The sequence below is a fragment of the Delphinus delphis genome, chromosome 2 (assembly GCF_949987515.2).
Source record: "Delphinus delphis chromosome 2, mDelDel1.2, whole genome shotgun sequence".
Lineage (NCBI taxonomy): Eukaryota > Metazoa > Chordata > Mammalia > Artiodactyla > Delphinidae > Delphinus > Delphinus delphis.
In genome coordinates, this window is record NC_082684.1 from 94,027,001 (window position 1) to 94,046,632 (window position 19,632).

The 19,632-nt window shown below is 35.5% G+C and overlaps 1 protein-coding gene across 4 annotated transcripts in view; it reads left to right on the forward strand.

Moving 5' to 3' along the window:
* The window catches only part of AP4E1 (adaptor related protein complex 4 subunit epsilon 1), a 107,203-nt gene that overhangs the window by 15,525 nt on the left and 72,046 nt on the right, over positions 1-19,632 (forward strand). For all 4 annotated transcript variants that reach the window (XM_060005236.1, XM_060005235.1, XM_060005237.1 and 1 more), the window contains 7 exons: positions 414-580; positions 3,995-4,068; positions 10,664-10,786; positions 10,889-10,998; positions 14,327-14,466; positions 15,509-15,621; positions 15,729-15,847. In XM_060005236.1, coding sequence (XP_059861219.1) covers positions 414-580; positions 3,995-4,068; positions 10,664-10,786; positions 10,889-10,998; positions 14,327-14,466; positions 15,509-15,621; positions 15,729-15,847 — 846 coding nt within the window. The remainder of the gene's footprint in view (positions 1-413; positions 581-3,994; positions 4,069-10,663; positions 10,787-10,888; positions 10,999-14,326; positions 14,467-15,508; positions 15,622-15,728; positions 15,848-19,632) is intronic.

A 19,632-nucleotide genomic window follows, 5' to 3' on the forward strand; every position in this document is an offset into this window, starting at 1 on the left:
AATTCAGAGATTGGAAACAGACCTTGGTTTTCATCAAAAGTAGAGGTATTACTGCTTTTTTCAGTATGCCAGTTCTTTTCAATTTTTGCTTTAATTGCTGATACTAGCTTTTAAAGGTTCTAAGATGTAATTATAGAACTTTGGAAATGTGATTAAACTGTATAGGAAGTAGGAAGTGGTGGAAGCTTTTTGGGGCATGATTCAGCTCTGGATCTGGTAGCCAGAGGAGTTTCATGGTGGAAGACATTACACAGTTAGAGGACTGTTTCTTTAAATATGAACATGGAACTTCTTAAGTGAGCATGTATTACGTTAGATTCTATATGGCATTTCAACCAGGTCTATTTTATTTTTAAGACATTATTATTAACAGAAAGTTTTTTGTTTTGCTTTACTTTGTTTTTTGGATGTAGGAGAATTCATCTGCATATAAAGACTTGACTGGGAGTTTTGTAACAATTTTGAAGCAAGTGGTTGGAGGAAAACTCCCCGTAGATTTCAATTACCACAGTGTACCAGCACCATGGTTACAAATTCAGCTGTTGAGAATACTAGGACTTCTAGGAAAAGATGATCAAAGGTAAACTATTCTAGGTAAATTTGGTAGGCTTTAGTCATCTAGAGGTTTCATGATAAACCAGCTTCTCCCAATGCTTAATTGACTTAATAGTGATAAATAAGCCACTATAAGAAGTGTAAAAATTCAGGTTGCTGGGATAATCCTGGCTCTCTGCTTATCTCAGTCCTACTCACAGTGCAAAATACCTTTGAAGCTCCATATGTTCCATGAAACTTTCTTAACCATTCTAGTTTGGGGCTTGGGAAACTTTTTTATAAAGGGCCAGATAAATATTTTAGGCTTTGTGGGCTATATGTTGTCTATTGCAACCATTTAATTTTGCTGTTGTATACAGCTCAAAAGCAGCCATAGATAATATGTAAATGAATGAGCACAGCTATGTTCCAAAAAAACTCTTTAAGGACATTAAAACTTGAATTTCATATAATCTTTTTGTGTCATGAAATATTATTCTTTTGATTTTTTTTCAACCACTTAAAAATGTAAAAAAACCATTCTTAGCCTGTAGCCAATACAAAAACAGGCATCTGGACAGATTAGGCATGCAGACTATAGTTTGCTTACCCTGTTGCTCTAATTGGAACAATTCATTTGTTTGAATTACTCTTTTAGGCAGTAATTTTATTAAACTTTATGGGTGCCTTTCCAGTTACTTATATTTTTGTAACTTTTAATTTTGCTGTAGTTTTTCAAGCTTACGGAAAAATTCCAAGAATAGTACAGGGAGCTCTCTCTACCTCTGTTCATCAATTATTTGTATTTGCTTTATCATTCTTTCTCTCTCTGTGTGTGCATGTGTGCACACCTGTTATTTTTATTTAAGAATTTTTTTTAAACTGTTCAAGAGCAACTAGATTTGGTCCCCTTGAGAGCAAGGACCATGGCTTGAGCCCCTGATGTGTTTCTGTCTTGAGAAAATACTGTTGATCAGGTTCTGACTTTAGAGATGTGGTTTTGTTTTATACAGTAGGGTACAATTTATATGCTAATCCTTTTTTAAAAAATTTTATTTATTTTTGGCTGCATTGGGTCTTCGTTGCTGTGTGTGGGCTTTTCTCTAGCTGCCACGAGCGGGGGCTACTCTTTGTTGCAGTGCACGGGCTTCTCATTGCAGTGGCTTCTCTTGTGGAGCATGGGCTCTAGGGCCCACGGGCTCAGTAGTTGTGGCACACGGGCTTAGTTGTGGGATCTTCCCGGACCAGGGCTTCCCTGCATTGGCAGGCGGATTCTTAACCATTGCGCCACCAGGGAACTCCTATATGCTAATTCTTTAGTCTCATTTTACTAAGGGATTGTCCTCTAGGCTATTATTCCTCCTAGTAATGTCTCCTCAGTTTCATGTCAGCATCCGTCTTTGGTGAGCTCCTGATGAGCGCTAACTGGGCTATATCACTCTTGGTGTTGCTATTTTACTTTTTTCTATGTTTATGAATCTCAACCTTGATTGAAACCTAGGGTGAAAACCTGGAGTTGATGGAGCAGACACACACATTGGAAATGTTTATCCTATTGTGGAGCTCTAGTTGGAGTTCACTAGAATTCTGTTTTAAAACCATGAATTTCGTAGTAATGCATTCAGACCTCACTGGTCCAAAAGGATTTAATGCCATCATATGTTGTCAGGAAGTAACTTTGGAGGCATTTAGTGAATTTACTAAATTCATTAACTCATTGTCTTCCTTCTTTCCTTCATGGATGAATTTGAAGAATATGTACAAAGATGAGTATGTTGAATAGAGTTCAGAGAGGTCAGTTGAATAGAAATTAGGCTTAATTAAATGAATAAAGAGTAGAACTCTCTTATAATGTTATGGAACATTAGAATGTTCGTTCCCTCCTTTGTTGTTTGAACTCTAATAAGATTTTATGTTAACGTATATTTCTTAAGTTATGATTAGCTCAATGTGGCAAAGTAAAAATGTTAAGTTATTTTATAACAGGATTCTAACGTATTTAATTGAAAGAATTAACTTACTGGAAAAATCTCTTATATTTATGGTCTTTTATATGTATTGTTTGAATATTTTCTTGTGTTTTATAGCATTCTGCTTCTTAGGTTATTAACATTTAGCTCAATCATGTCTGCAAATGTTTCCACATTTCATGTGGTTAATTATGACTCTTATGCCAGACATTGGCTTTTAAAATTGGGCAACTATACCATAATCTAAGTGTAGTATTACCAAATTTGGGGAGGGAAGGATTTGTAATGTCTACTATACGGTTGTTGTCTGTGCAAGAAATGCTTACATAATAAAATGAGGAATTTTAGGATATGGTTCTGGATTCTCACTGGATATTTATACTTTAGTTAAGATGCAATAGAAGTACATGCATTTCATATTGAGTTTTACAGCTGTATATTTGGGAAAAAAAGACATTTTCTGAGAAAGTTGTAACATACATGATATGAAATTTGTATAGCCCCAGATTATTTTCATCTTTTTGTTTGTTTTATAGTGTAGTTTCTCTGCAAGAAACAACTGTGTATTCTGTGGGTCGGGGTTTTTTCTGTTGTTGTTGTTACTTTTTTTTTGGCTACGCCACGTGACCTATGGGGTCTCAGTTCCCCGACCAGGGATTGAACCTGTGCCCCCTGCATTGGAAGCGTGGAGTCTTAACCACTGGACTGCCAGGGAAGTCCCTGGGTATTCTGTTTTGATGGTGCTTTTTTCTATTAGTGCTTTTTGAGTTTACAAAACATACAAAAATATCAGCTGAGAAGCCATAGTTTTCACATTGGCCTCTTGGAGAGGACTTTTCCTTGGAGAAAAGGCTTGGTGGCAGAGTGCTAGGGCTCTATAAAACACTGCATTTTTGTATAGTATCTACCTCAACCCAGTAACTATAACTGTAATCAGTGACCATAAAGACATAGGAATGGTTTTAATCTGTTAATTCCACAAAATATAATTTCTTTATATTTAACATAAATGAAAGTTAAAATTTTCTTTCTGATGAACCTGGTGCTGCTCAAAGAAAGACTAGTATTTGAATATTTTTTAAAAACTAAGTGTTTGAAATACAGATAATATACTGTCTGGAGTAATCTGGTTATGTAAAGTATTAGTGTAGTAACTTTAAACAGGTAGAAATATTATATTATGAAGAAAATTATAAAAGATAGCATGTTCAACCAAACAAAAACTTTATTTGTTAAGTAGGTACAGATTGAGGAAAGAGTTGATTGACTTATCTCTTCATTGACTAGTCAGCTTTGATAAAGCAGGAAGTTAAACTCATGAAAAAGAACAAATGGAATCTTTAAGAAGTGAAATTCCCAATTCATAAAATGAATTTCTTTCACTTCTTTTCTGTAGATCCTCAGTTTTAAAGAGAGAGAAGTTTGAAAAACTATGTTTTATTGGGTTATAATACTATAATTCTACTGCAAATAAAATATCTTTTAAACAGGACAAGTGAATTAATGTATGATGTTCTCGATGAATCCTTACGAAGAGCTGAGTTAAATCACAATGTCACATATGGTAGGTAACATATGTAAATGCTGCTCTAATGTTTTCAGTATTATAGCTAAATCTGTGTTAGAATATTATAAATTTCAATAGAATTTTAAATGTTAATTTTTAAGGTGGTTTTGGGATTATTATTTTTCACTGGAAGCATTGAATAACTAATAAAAATAATTTGAAATTACGCCATTGTTTAAATGTTGACCTAAATTGACTATTACAATTGTCTCTCTTTTCAAGTCTTTATTTTTAAAGAGAAATTGTCTCTGTATTGAAAATGTCCATCAAGCATCTAATTGACTGTGAAGATAACCTAGTAGGTCCATTCCATACTTAAGACAGTTCTTAAATGAAATACTCAGTCAACTAGTCACCAAATATTTCTTAAGTTTTTGTTATTTATCAGACCCTGTGAAAGATGCTTGGAATACAGTTGTGAATAAAATAATATCGTTGAGCTCACAGCCTAAATAGATGGAAGGGGACAGGTACTAGAAATATTACAGAAATGAATTTACAAGGTACTCTGGAGAATACAGCAGCTAGTCTTAGATGAGAGGGAGAACAAGGAAGGCTTTTCTGAAAAAGTGATATTTAAGAAGATAACTGAAGGATGAGTATGATATAGATAAGAATATATAGATGTGGAATAATGTACTTTTTAATGAAGAGACAATAGCTATTTATGTTAAATACAATTTTACAAAGTAATTTAGTGATAAGAGACAAGAGTAAAATGGGGGAAGAGGGAGGAGAACTGAGAAAAGTAACCAAAAAAACTTCCAGTCTTAATAGCCAGAGGGAAGAACTCTTAGTTCTTTATTGATCAGCCTGAAAAAGCTCGTTGAAGAAATTGGGATATTTGGAGATATTTAAAGGATAGAAGTAAAACAGTTTGAATCTCACCTGGTATGGAGAAGGGCAATAGAAGAGGTATAGAGAGGTATAACTCAAATGAGAAGTCATTCTTAATCTGGTAAAATACCGTGAAGTAGGGGATGGAGAGCATTACTTGTTCTTTCAGACAATGGTAAACTGTGGATCTTTAAGAACAATGGTTGTAGAAGTGCAGAGTAGACTAGAGGGCAGAAATTGAACTAGTTTAACTGTAATAAAAGTGCTTGACAAAAATGCAGTAGGAATAAGAAAGGATTGCATGCATAAGACTAGTATGGAAAAAATAATGCACGTGGTAGTGAATTGGGATAGTAAATTTTGAAGCATAGATTTATGTTTTGCGTGTATAAATGGTAATTAAGGTAATAAGTGTGGTGTATTCATTTGTTCACCCAGTATTTATTGAATGCCTACAAAAGAAAAATTTAATTTGTAAACTAGGTACAGATTGAGGAAAGAGTTGATTGACTTAACGTATTCCTCCATGGTAAGTGTGGGAGCTTAAGGGAAGAATAAGGTAGACACAGGCCCTGCCCTTATAAGTATATAGTATAATGAATAGTTGACATCATCTAGGATCCTGCTATGTAATGAGAAGAATAAGGTGCCAGAGATAAGGATGATCATTATTGAGGCAGGTGGTTTGGCTAGGAGCTGTCAGTGTATCCAGAGTAGTGTCAGAATCTTTGGAGGCACCTAAAGTAAATTAAAAAGTTTTGCTTGAGATATAATCATGGTCTAGGATAAGGGTTTGAAAGGCTCTCAAGGAATTCTGTTTAAAATCAATTTTCTGCTTTTCTTCCTTGCAGAAAGTTTTTTTTTCTTTCTGTAATTGACATTTCAGCTTTAATTTTTAAATTTTTTTGAATAGGTAATATATGCACATGGTTCAAAATTCAAAAGGTACAAAAGGGTATACAGTGAACAGTAAGTGTCCCTTTGACCCTTATGACCCACCACCCAGTTCCCCCTCCTGGAGATAACCACTGTTACTACTTTCGATTTAGAGAATACTGTATACCTGAGGAAATATTTTTTAATGTTCTCCATTAGGACATCCTTCTTTTATTAAGATTGCTGGGACCAGTGCCAACAGTTTATTTCTTTGTAGTCTGTCAGTCCAGTGTTTCACCTTGCCAGAGCAACTTAGTTTCTGTTGTTTCCCTTTTTTCCTTTATTTATCTTCTCTTTGTTCTACATTTCCCCCCCGTATTTGTACTGATACAGTTTATAGCTTACAGTGAGTTTATCAATGGTAGAGTGTTCTCTAGTAAACCTAATATAAATATCTTATTACTTAAAAATGTGAATTTTAATTATAAACTTCATAAGGGCAGGGACTGTGTCTGTCTTATTGGCCAGCATATCCCAGTATCTGGCACTGGATTACTCAGTGAGTAATATGTTTTAATTGAATTGAAGGAAGAGAAAGTTATTTTACTTTTATCAGTTATCTTATTGGATTTCAGTCTTAATATTTTTTAAACTGTATTTTTTTTTTTTTTTTTTTGCGGTACGCGGGCCTCTCACTGCTGTGGCCTCTCCCGTTGCGGAGCACAGGCTCTGGACGTGCAGGCTCAGCGGCCATGGCTCACGGGCCCAGCCGCTCCGCGGCATGTGGGATCTTCCCGGACCGGGGCACGAACCCGTGTCCCCTGCATCAGCAGGCGGACTCTCAACCACTGCGCCACCAGGGAAGCCCTAAACTGTATTTTTATGAAAGTTTCATTATTGTAACTTAGTGTCAAATCAAGAAATAAATCACATCAGAGGCATTTACTGAGTATCTGCTATGTGCCAGGCATTGCATAAAGTGATGTAGAGGATATGAAGTATTAAATATAATCTTTGCCTTCAAGGAATTTACAGTATAATGGAGAAGATAACTTATTTATGAAAGCATAATATCAGTATAAGGCAGAATGCAAAGGGGAGATAAAGTCAGTAAATATTACAGGAATCCAGAGGCGATAAAGATCACTCTGGGCTTCAGGGCACATAAAGATTTATTGATGTAATAGGACCTTGAAAGATAGGATTAAGATAGCCAGAAGGGAGGTTAAAAGTGGTTCTAAGGCAGAGGGAACATGAGAGAAGGTACAGAAGCGGGCGTGTTTAAAACAGTTTCAGAGAACAGTGACTTGCCAGCCTGTTTGGACAGTTCATAGTGAAGCAGTGGGAAGCCCATATTGTGTAGGTTCTCCCATGGCAGCCAAAGGAACTTTATACTGTATAAATCTGGAGGTATGGAATAGTTTTGGGCAGGGTACTGATAAGATGAGAAAGACATTTTTAGTAAACTATTTGGTAAATTGGGAGAATTACATAAAATGGAGTATAAGGGATAGAACCATCAAAAGTAGATAGAAGTACTTTTCCCACTAAGTACACCTAAAAACTCTGGACATTATATGTAAAATAAACATATAAGACTCTGAAAGGTGGAGAAATGAAGGTAGACTGGTTAGGGACCTTTGCATTCAAGGAACACCACCAAGGTGAGTACCCTGGGCTTTTTGCCTCATATACCCCAGACTGGGTACTGAAGAGCCAGCAGTCTGAAAATGCCAACAGGTGCAGACAAAAGTGCCCTGAAAAAAGCCTGCTCTCTAGCCAAAGGACTAAGGGAAAAAGGGCAAACTAGCAAGATAGAAAACTTTTAGACAATAGCTCTTCTATTACAGTCAAGCATCACACAGAAAAAACTGTGGACCACCCACAGCGGCAGAGGCTGAATGGAGAGTCAAGATTTCCACCCTCACCAGATACAATGAGGTGCCCTAACCCTCCCACGGGGCTAGTGGTGAAGACCAAGAGGGGCAGCTGCAGTTTCATCCCTGCCAGATGTTAAGGGGGACCCTCCCTGGCATTGCCAGTGGAGATGATGTGGGAAGCCTGGATTTCACATTATCCAGGAGCAGGGAATAATGAGATACCCCTCCCATCTTTCCTGAGGTGGCGTTAGAAGAAGTCTAGTGACGAGTTAGGGCTTTTAAACTGGTCACGTATACCAGGGCCACCCCTTAATCTCAATGCAGGTCGTATAGGGAGCAGTAACGGGGTGCACCTCCCTCTTCCAGGCAGGGTACTTCCATCCCCCATCCAGGAGGAACCAACATCCCCTGCCTCTCCAAGTGTTAAAGGAGGCAGAGCGGACTGCCACCCTTATTGCATGGTACCCGCATCTCCCTGCCAGAGTGGTGACAGTAGTTAACTTATTTAAAATGAAAGTAAAGTCTAGTCTGAAGGATACAGTGTCAGTAGAACTTCTTCAAATTTTGTGCATAATCCTACCCAAAATATCTATGATAAAACCACAGTGTCACAAATGTTAGAATGTTATTAATTTTTAATTTGTTAATTTTTTACTTGATGGTATTTTGATTAGGACCTGGCTTCCTCTGGAAGAGTAAACAAAGCTCCACGATGCATTTTACCTTTAGAAATCCTTAGAAGCTCTACAGCAAGTCCCCTACGTACAAACAAGTTCCTTTCCGAGAGCATGTTTGTAAGTCCAGTTTGTTCGTAAGTCCAACAGAGTTAACCTAGGTACTCAACCAACACAGTTGGCTATATAGTACTGTACTGTAATAGGTTTATAACACTTTTCACACAAATAATACATAAAAAACAAACACAAAAATAAATAAAGCATTTTTAATCTTACAGTACAGTACCTTGAAAAGTACGGTAGTACAGTACAACCGCTGGCATACAGGGGCACATTTGTATCTTCGAAAGTTTGCAACTTGAAGGTTCGTATGTAGGGGACTTACTGTATTCTTTTAACCACTGCAGTGAGGAGACAGCAGAGTAATTGCTTTTTCATTTATGGACTTAGACTTTTGTAGAGTTGGAGAATAAAGGCTATTAGCCTCTAAATTATTTAAAAATAATTTTAAAAACCTGTTAAGTTCATTTCAACTCATTTATGCCTAGGTTGACTAATAAGTGCAATTTTTGAACTATTAATTTTACCTAAACTAGCTTTTCAGAAATCTTATGAGCATCTAAATATAAAAGTTTAGGTTTTAGATGGGTAATGAGAAGCTTTTGTTGTCAGTAAAACATCTTGATAGGAGAGCTCTAAACAGTAGAAATCCGTAAAGGAAAATATGTCAGTTATGATAGAAAATGGAACATCATCATTTTTAATCTTACTTAGGACTAGCACGTTTGTTCAGGGTTTGGCAAACTTTTTCTGAAAAGAGGGCTAGATAGTAAATATTTTAGGTTTTGTGTCGGTCATATAGGTTTTTGTCATATATTCTCCTTTGTTTATTTTAAACCTTTAAAAATGTAATTGTATACCTAAAAGTAATAATTTTATATGTCAGTTATATCTCAAAAAATGTAAAAATCATTCTTAGTTCACAGCTTACAAAGATAGGCTGAGGGCTGTGTTTAACGATGTGTTGCCTACTCCTGCCTTAGTTGATTAGTTAAGTTAGTTGACTAAGGCTCTCTCTGTTTATTTCGTGAAGTCATAAAATCAGCTTTTTTCATAGCACAGAGTAACGACTTTTTACAGCATAACATCTGGATATATAAAGAATCTTTTTAGGTTCAGTTGACTTACTTTGTAGGTTTTCCTTTAATTAAAGTCAGTTCCCTTCTTAAAGAGTTGTTTATTTCTTAAAATTTTTCCTTCTGATTTCTTTTCTCTCTCCTTCTTTAGAAAGTATTTATTTATGTAAAGCTTTTTACCAGAAATTTATATGTGTATCAATTGATAGACAGCTTAGCAGTGTAAAACATAGTTAGTTGAATATTCAGGATCTATCTTATATCCTGTACACAAATGTTTGATTGTTATGTTTTAAGCTTTTGGAAAAAGAGCAGGAGTGATTCTATCAAAGACACGATATGCTTCAACTATATAGTAGAACTGTTTTTAAGTCTGCTGATTCTGTGTCTCACTTCTCATTCTGTGATTCCACAGGACATGCAGGACTTAATGGTGCCTAAATGATTCTTCTTTACCATGGCGAAGCTCCAGCTCTTTGACTTATGCTCTTTAAGAGAGTTTGAAAAAAATTTTAGTATCCACTTTGATCATCTATTATAGCTATCAGATCTTTGATGAGACCAGAAAATCAAATTTGAACACTATTAAGATGTTCAGTAGATTTTCTATATCCTTGGAGGTTAATTGTTAAAAAGTGGTTTGAAGATTTTTGAGTAGTGGCCCTATTTTGAAATAAATGCTAGAGCATCCTGAAATGATTATGTTGAAATAAACTGCACTGAAATAAACTACATATACAGTTTCTATGTAAAAGTGGTAGAAAATGCCTAAGAATAAATTATTTTAAGCATTCAAGGAGTGTTGGAAGTATCTATTTATATGGGAACAATGAATGTATTATGTGTCCGTTAGAATGTGATTTCCTTGAGGGCAGGGGTTTTTGTCACCGCTGTATCCATACTAGTAGAACAATGTCTGGCTCATAGGAAGTTTCAGAAAATACTTGTTGCATGACTGAATATATCATTCTTATCTATTAATATATATCATTCTCTTTAAATTGTACTGTGGTAACGTAATCCTAACAACTGTATAAAGCCTGAAAACAGTAAAGTTCTTATCTTTGAAAAATTTTGACTAAAACTGACCTTCCAATTAGTTTGTTTTGTTAGGAGTTCTACACAGATATATTCTTTTATTATGCCTTAATATGTTCCCTGACATTATAATATTTTATTTCTGTAGCTATTCTGTTTGAATGTGTACATACAGTCTATTCTATTTATCCTAAATCGGAATTACTTGAGAAGGCTGCCAAGTGCATTGGAAAATTTGTTTTGTCACCTAAAATAAATCTCAAATATTTAGGTAAGATGATTGGTTCTTTTGATGGAAATTACCAAGAGAGTTTTTGAAATTTGCTGGTTATTTGTTTTATGTCACTTTCTATAATGTAATCTTTGCTTCTAGGATTGAAGGCTCTTACCTATGTTGTCCAACAGGATCCCACTCTGGCTCTTCAACACCAGATGACAATAATTGAATGCTTAGACCATCCTGATCCCATTATTAAAAGAGAGGTAAACTGGTATTTTGAGTAATGTATGTGAAGTGTTACAATTTTTGAACTTTTTGTTGGTATTATAGAGAGAGATTAAAATGGTGGGCAGTGTGTATGTGCACACGTGTGTGTTTTTAACTTTTGAGTGCATTTTATTCTTTCTATTGAAGTTTAAGGAACTTTTCTAAAAAGCACTTGTGTCAGTAATTACAAGAATGGTTTATTTATTTATTTTTTAAAAACATCTTTATTGGAGTATAATTGCTTTACAATGGTGTGTTAGTTTCTGCTTTATAACAAACTGAATCAGCTATACATATACATATATCCCCATATCTCCTCTATCTTGCATCTCCCTCCCACCCTCCCTATCCCACTCCTCTAGGTGGTCAGAAAGCACTGAGCTTGTCTCCCTGTGCTATGCAGCTGCTTCCCACTAGCTATCTGTTTTACATTTGGTAGTATATATAAGTCCATGCCACTCTATCACTTCATCCCAGCTTACCCTTCCCCCTCCTCGTGTCCTCAAATCCATCCTCTATGTCTGCGACAATAATGGTTTTATATTATGAGTTGGGGCTTCCCTCGTGGCGCAGTGGTTAAGAATCCGCCTGCCAATGCAGGGGAGCCCTGGTCCGGGAAGATCCCACATGCTTCAGAGCAACTAAGCCCGTGCGTCACAACTACTGAGCGTGTGCTCTAGAGCCCACAAGCCACAACTACTGAGCCCACGTGTTGCAGCTACTGAAGCCCATGCGCCTAGAGCCCATGGGCTCTCCACAACAGGAGAAGCCACCACAATGAGAAGCCTGCGCACCGCAACAAAGAGTAGCCCACGCTCACCGCAAGTAGAGAAAGCCCACACGCAGCAATGAAGACCCAACACAGCCAAAAATATAAATAAATAAATACGTTTTAAAAATAAATAAAATAGAAAATGAAACAAATGCTGTCAAGACAAGAGCACTCTTAAAAAAATAATAAAAAAATAAATTATGAGTTGGAGGAGTTAGGTCCAGTTACCTGTATAGGATTCATTAATATCTTTTTTGGTCCAAGAATTGTATGAATCGGAGACCTGAACTCTATTCCCAGGTCTTTCTATTAGTACAATTTTAAGAAGTTATTTATGATGATTAATTTTTTCCATTATTAACATCTATAAACTAGGCTAATGCAGTCCCTATTGAATATGTAGGAATGTTGAAAGAATTAATAAAGATATCCCTAAAATGTTTTGAACTTTTTGGAAGGAAAGTTATATAATTTTTTTCAACTTTCTCCTTTTATAAAATTGCTTCAATATCTACTTGGGTGTCCATGTAGGTATATCTGTTAATTCTTACGTAGAGAATCACTTTATATCTTCATTTAAAATGGTATATGGGACCTAGGTAAGAAGAGTAGATAGTTTTATTTCTGATTTTAAAAGTAATAAAGATAAAAAGAATCTACTAAACATCTAAATTACTTAAAAGCAGTGAATTAAAAGTAGTTTATTGAGAGAACACTGTATTACATTAAACAACTATAATTTTTAAAAGATAAGATTATGAATTTTGAATTTTAGTACTATTTTTGAAATAATATTTTCAAGAAATTGCCATCTACATATATATACATGTATGTTTTTTGCATTCATATTTTTAATCTTCTGAAAATTGTTACCTGCCTTGAATGAATCCAGGAAGTTTACAGATGTACTAATTTCTATGTGTGGACATTGTAGAAAAATGAGAAGATGCCAAGGGACAGTAACAAATAATTATATTGCTCTTCCACTTTGAACAGACATAGAGCATGCATTTTCTTTGTGTGGTTAAGTACTAAATTGAACACGGTTGACTTAGATACAGTTTTCTTATTGCTGTATTTATTTATTGGGATCTCATTTAAAAATGAGGGTCAAAGGGAAACTAGACAACTTTTAAAATTATGAAGTCTGATCTGTAGTGAGAAAAGTAGCTTGAATTTTTGGGGAAGGGTACTGAGTATCAGTGGTGCCCCAAGAAGGTACTGCAGTACTGTCTCCTCGATGCCACTGTCACTTCTAACCTCCATCAGTAACCATATGGCAAGAACTTTGGTCCTGGGGTATGGAGTGACCTGTTGCTTGGGGCTGGGATTCCCTTTTACCTGATTTTATTACTTTTCTTTCATAGCAGGGAAAAAGAAGGCAAGAAGGAGTTAACAGAAAAGACCTCTAGCCATGCAGTTCATAATACCAGTCCCCATTCAGTCCTGGAAATGCTAAATTTCATGGTCTTAGAGTAGGAAGTAAATTTGGTGTAGATTATCTTAAAATATGTGACATATAGAGTCTACAGGAAGCATGTCTGAAGCAGCTTCATAGGTTGAAAGTTATAAATACATGGGGAACCTATGTATTTATAGATTTTAAATGGTGTTAAGGATTAACTGGAACAGTTAAAAAAAATTCAAAATCTGTTGTCCTTTGTACTTGAAGTCCTGGGTATAGGACTGAAAAATTAGAAAGAACCCTAAAGATAGATGAACAAGTTTGATGAGAAGGATATGTGGAAATTCTCCTGCAGCTAATATTGTTGCTCCTGAAATGCCAGTAAACGATGCTTTCTCATTATTGCCCTTTGTCTCCTACTGATTTCTGGGAACTGTGATATTTTTACAACCCTGATGTAGGGCCTCAGAAAGCCAGCCAAATGGGAGCTTACTCTGGTACTGGTCTTCCTTCATCTTTCTTCAGGCAGCAAGAGGTATATACCTCATCACTGAGAAAGCTGTAAAATGGTTCTTCCTTGATACCCGAGATTCTGAACGTAGGCCTTGCTGGGGTTTGAAGTGCTTGCACTACCTTATCCATCCATTAGAGACCATTTGCCCTTAGCTGACAAATCCATTCAAGTGTGGTTTTCTGTTGTTCGGGTAGTGTGGAAAAAGCATTTTGCAAGACTGGATTTTTATATGTGTATGCATGTATACACACACACGTGCACATGCATAGCACACAGGTATAAGTAATGTAGGTTTAAGAAGCTGTTACATTTTTAGAAAATAGATTATTAACCTTTTAACTTTTTAGTCTTTACATGGCCTGTCATGTAGAGATGTCAGATGATTATTATCTATATCAATAGAAGGCTTTTAGACTTTGGAATTGATTATAATTCTTTTTTTTTTTTTGACAATAGTCTTACCTTTCTTAAGTTCTGTTCAGTTAAAATGTGCATTTCTTGAGCACCTATTAACTGCCCAGTAGAGCTACATAAAAGTGGAAGAATCAACTGTTACAAACCTATATGTTACAGTATTTATTTGTTATCATGCATAGTTTTATAATACTATTTTTATTTTTCTTTCTTAAATAGACTCTGGAACTTCTTTACAGAATTACTAATGCACAGAATATAACAGTGATTGTCCAGAAAATGCTTGAATATTTACATCAGAGCAAAGAAGAATATATTATTGTCAATTTGGTTGGCAAAATAGCTGAGCTGGCTGAGAAATATCCTTTGTTTGGACCATGAGTCATAAAATACCTTTAGTTACACAGTGACTTTAAAATAATTGCTCTAGACATGGTCACTTGCAGGTTGAGTTCAGAGGCCCAGCAGTAACTTCCATTCCTGATATTCAAGCCTCTCTTGCTGTCAAAAGCAAGAATTCGTGTAGACTTCCTAGGGGATGACTTTTTTCCTGGTTCTTTTTATTCCATTGGTCAGTATTATCAGCAGGAGGATACAGGAATCTCGTCTGATTCCTCTTAGAGTCCCTCCTTGTCTTTGACTTTACTTCCTACTCAGTTTCTTTCCTGAGTAAAAGTTCTTGTTGTTTTCAGGGGATTGTTGAGGGGATCAGGATGCTAAAATTTATCCTTTACACTACTGTTTATACTGGAAATTGTCACAGTGAAGTAATTGGCAACTCCATTCACATGTTACTTTTCTTCACATTTGTTTCTTAAAAGTCAAAGGAACTTTGCAGGTCACGAGGTTACTCATCATTCTTTTTAAGATGTCTGTTGTTTAAATCTAAGATTGAATGAATGAATAATGCTGATCAAAGTATCTTGGAAATTGCTTAAGTATAGTTTTGTCCTAACCAGTGCTATAGCTCTGGCCAGCAGAATGATAGAATTTTAGAACTGAAGAAGAACAGATTAGAAAAGAGGGTCAACAACTTGTTCAGATAGACATGTCACAACATTTAGTTTCTGAAGTGCATATCATTTTCCATTATGTTTTTGTCCATAGTTAGCTGAAACATTTCTTTCAATTATTTCAGAGTTATTTATTGGACACCTGTTATGTGCAATATATGGTGCTAGATAAAGCACCATGAACTGGTTTATTAAGTTTATTCAGTAAGCTTTTACTGAGCACCTATTTTACATAAAGCTGGAGTAGAGAACAATTTATTGGCAGAAGTTAAAGGTATAAATGCCAAACTAGGATGAACTGAGGGTTATTTTTTTTAAGATTTATACAGAAAGGATAATTTTAATAAGTGGCATTTGGAAGTGTACTTGTTCTTAACACTGTGGACACATATGCTCCTGATAATGCGTGGTTTATTCAGACAATGAATGCTGTATTTTCAGTGGGAGGAGATGTTATGCATCCTGATATTCCCAATAACTTTCTGAGACTGCTAGCAGAAGGTTAGTAAACTGTTGCATTCTGCAAAGATTTTAAAATTAAATGTTTTTATTACAGAGTCCTTAGAGAATTTAGTAGAAATTAAAATGGTATATTAATTTCTTTGTAGGTTTTGATGATGAAACAGAAAATCAACAATTAAGGCTCTATGCAGTTCAGTCTTATTTCACTTTACTAGATGTGGAAAATGTGTTCTACCCACAGAGATTTCTTCAAGTTATGAGTTGGGTGAGCAAAGTACATTGAATCATAAATGTTTATAATATTCTTTTTTTATAAAGTCAAATACTAATAATATATTTCTTCAGAAATCATTCAGTTCTACTCAGTTAACTCCTTCAGCTGTCAATTTTCTTTACCAGTGGCTACCTTCTATCACTTAGCTATTTACTTATCTATTCATTCTCTCTGCCATCTCACTTGACTAGTCTTTTAAATACGGGTATTTATTTAGATGCCTGTCTGTGTCTACAATGCATTTGTTGTGTTTTCTATGTGAATCTATTTTTGAATATGTGAATACTCATATATCTGTGCTATGTTAGCTTTCTATTGCTGCATAATAATGTTACCACAAACTTAAAACAACACACATTTGTTATCTCACAGTTTCTGTGGGTTAGGAGTCCAGGCATGGGTTCTCTGCTTAAGGTCTTTCAGGGTTTCAATCATCGTGTCACTTGGGGCTGCTGTTTCATCTGAAGCTTGATTAGTAAAGGATCTGCTTCCAAGCTCACATGTGGTTGTTGGCAGAAATCAGTTTCTTGCAGCTGTAAGACTGAGGGTTTGAGGTTCAGACTGTTGACTGTTGCCTGCCCTTAGCTCCAAGAGCTGCCCTCAGTTTCTTGCCAGGTGGGCCTCCCAACATGGCTGCTTGCTTCATCAAAGCCAGCAAGGAGATCATCTCTGCAAAACAAGGTCACAGTTTTACGTTATATAAACCTACATAATCGTATACATCCTGTCACCTTTGTATATTCTTTCTTGTGCATATGAGTGAGCATTTCTTTCGGGGGAGATTTGGAGAAGTGCAGCTCTGGGTCATAGGATATTCACACTTTAATATTTTATGGTTTTGTCAAATGTTAGCATGTTAACCATAATTTTACCCAGACTTTTATTAAAGAATTCTTTTCTAATCTACAGGAAAGTTGAAAAAATGGCATAATAAATACCCCTATACTTTTCACCTAGATTCCCAGTTAATACTTTTAACCACCTTTGCTTTACTGTATCCATTTGGTTCCCTAAGATGTTATGGAAAAACCCGAACGAACTTTTTGGCCAACCCAGTACATCTATATCTATAGCTAGGTCTACCTATATACAGTTTGTTTTGTTGAGCCATTTAAAATTGAGTTGCAGAGGCTTCCCTGGTGGCGCAGTGGTTGAGAGTCCGCCTGCCGATGCAGGAGACACGGGTTCGTGCCCCGGTCCGGGAAGATCCCACGTGCCGCGAAGTGGCTGGGCCTGTGAGCCATGGCCACTGGGCCTACGTGTCCGGAGCCTGTGCTCCGCAACAGGAGAGGCCACAACAGTGAGAGGCCCGTGTACCACAAAATAAAATAAATAAAAATAAAATTGAGTTGCAGACCTCATGACACTTACCCTATAAAAAATTCAGTGTGAATCTCCCGAGTGATGTTTTAGATAACCATAAAACCATTATTGCACCTAAGAAATGTGACCTTAATTCATTAATATCACCCAATATACAGTCCATATTCAGACTTATCCAGTTGTCCAAAAAATGTCTCTTATGACTATTTTTCTACTCCTCCCAATCCCATATCAGGTTAAGATTCACAAATTGCATTTAGCTATGTCTTTTAATGTCTTCTATTTTACAGTGATGCGCAGTTTCTTTTTGTTTTCATGACATTGATTTCTTTGGATGAATACTGTTGACTTGCAGAATGTCCAGCATTCTGAATTGGACTATTTCTGGTTCAGTTAAACATTTTTAGCAAGAATACTACATTGTCAATATGTATTTCTCACTGCACTGTATCAGGATGCATATAATGTCAGTTCCTCCAATTATTGGTGATAGTAAATTCTTTTGTTTGGTTAAGATGGTGACCTTTGTAAAGGTTCTCGCCATTGTAAACGTGCTGTTTCTCCTTACTAATTTAGAACTAATCTGTGAGGTGATTCTGTGAGACTTTGTGAACATCTGTTCTTCAACTATCTTTCATCAGTGGTTTTAGCATTGATAATCCTTGTCTAAATTGATTGTTGTATTTGGTGGCCATTTGTATTTTCCTCCATGAACACGATATGTTCATATATTTAGAGAGTTTCTTTTTCTACAGCATACAAATCCTGTACCTGTTTTGTTAGATTTATACTTAGGTACAGATGGTTCCTGATTTAAGATGGTTAAGCTTATGATTTTTCAACTTTACGATGGTGCAAAGTGATACAAATTCAGGAGAGACTTCAAAAATTTTTTTAATTGAAGTATAGCTGATTTACAATAGTATATTAGTTTTTACAATATACAATAGTATATTGTATATTACAATAGTATATAGTTACAGGTGTATAGCATGGTGATTCATTATTTTTGCTGATTATATTCCATTATTGATTATTACAAGATAATGGGTATAATTTCCTGTACTATACAGTATATCCTTGTTGCTTATCTATTTTATACATAGTAGTTTGTGTTTCTTAATCCCTTACCCGTAACCTGCCCCTTCCCCTTCCCTCTCTCCACTGGTAACCACTAGTTTGTTTTCTGCTTCTTTTCATTTTATTGAAGTATAGTTGATTTACAGCATGTGTTAGTTTCTGGTGTACAGCAAAGTGATTCAATTATACATATATGTACATACTCTTTTTCATATTCTTTTCCATTATGATGTAGTATAGGATTTTGAATATAGTTCCCTGTGCTATACAGTAGGACATTGTTGTTTATCTATTCTATATATAGTAGTTTGTGTCTGCTAATCCCAAATTCCTAATTTATCCCTCCCCCAACCCCTTTCTCCTTTGGTAACCATAGGTTTGTTTTCTATGTCTGTGAGTCTGTTTCTCTTTTGTAGATAAGTTCATTTGTGTCATATTTTAGATTCCACATATAAGTGATATCATATGGTGTTTGTCTTTCTCTTTGACTTCACTTAGTATGACAATCTCTAGGTCCACCCATGTTGCTGCAAATGACATTATTTCATTCTTTTTTATGGGTGAGTAGTATTCTATTGTGTATATATACCACATCTTCTTAATCCATTCAATATGTTGATGGGCATTTTAGGTTTGTTTCTTTGTCTTGGCTGTTGTAAATAATGCTGCTATGATCACTAGAGGCGTGTATCTTTTCAAATTATAGTTTTCTCCAGGTATATGCTCAGGAGTGAGATTGCTGGATCATATGGCAACTCTACTTTTAATTTTTTTAAGAAACCTCCGTACTGTCTTCCATAGTGGCTACACCAATTTAAATTCCCACCAACCATACAGGAAGGTTCCCTTGTCTCCACACCCTCTCCAGCATTTATTATTTGTAGACTTTTTGATCATAGTCATTCTCACAGGTGTGAGGTGGTATCTCATTGTGGTTTTTATTTGCTTTTCTCTAATAATTAGTGATGTTGAGCATCTTTTCATGTGCCTGTTAGCCATTTGTACATCTTCTTTGGAAAAATGTCTGTTCAGGTCTTCTGCCCGTTTTTTCATTGGACTGTTTGTTCTTCTGATATGAGCTGTTTGTATATTTTGGAAATTAAGCCAAAATATACAAATTGGTTGCATTATTTACAAATATTTTCTCGCATTATGAGGGTTATCTTTCATTTTGTTGATGGTTTCCTTTACTGTGCAAAAAGCTTTTAAGTTTAATTGCATACCATTTGTTTATTTTTGCCTTAGGAGACAGATCCAAGAAAATATTGCTACGATTTATGTCAAAGAGTGTTCTTTTCTAGGAGTTGTATGTCTTAGGTCTTACATTTAGGTTGTTAATCCATTTTGAGTTTATTTTTGTATATGTTGTGAGG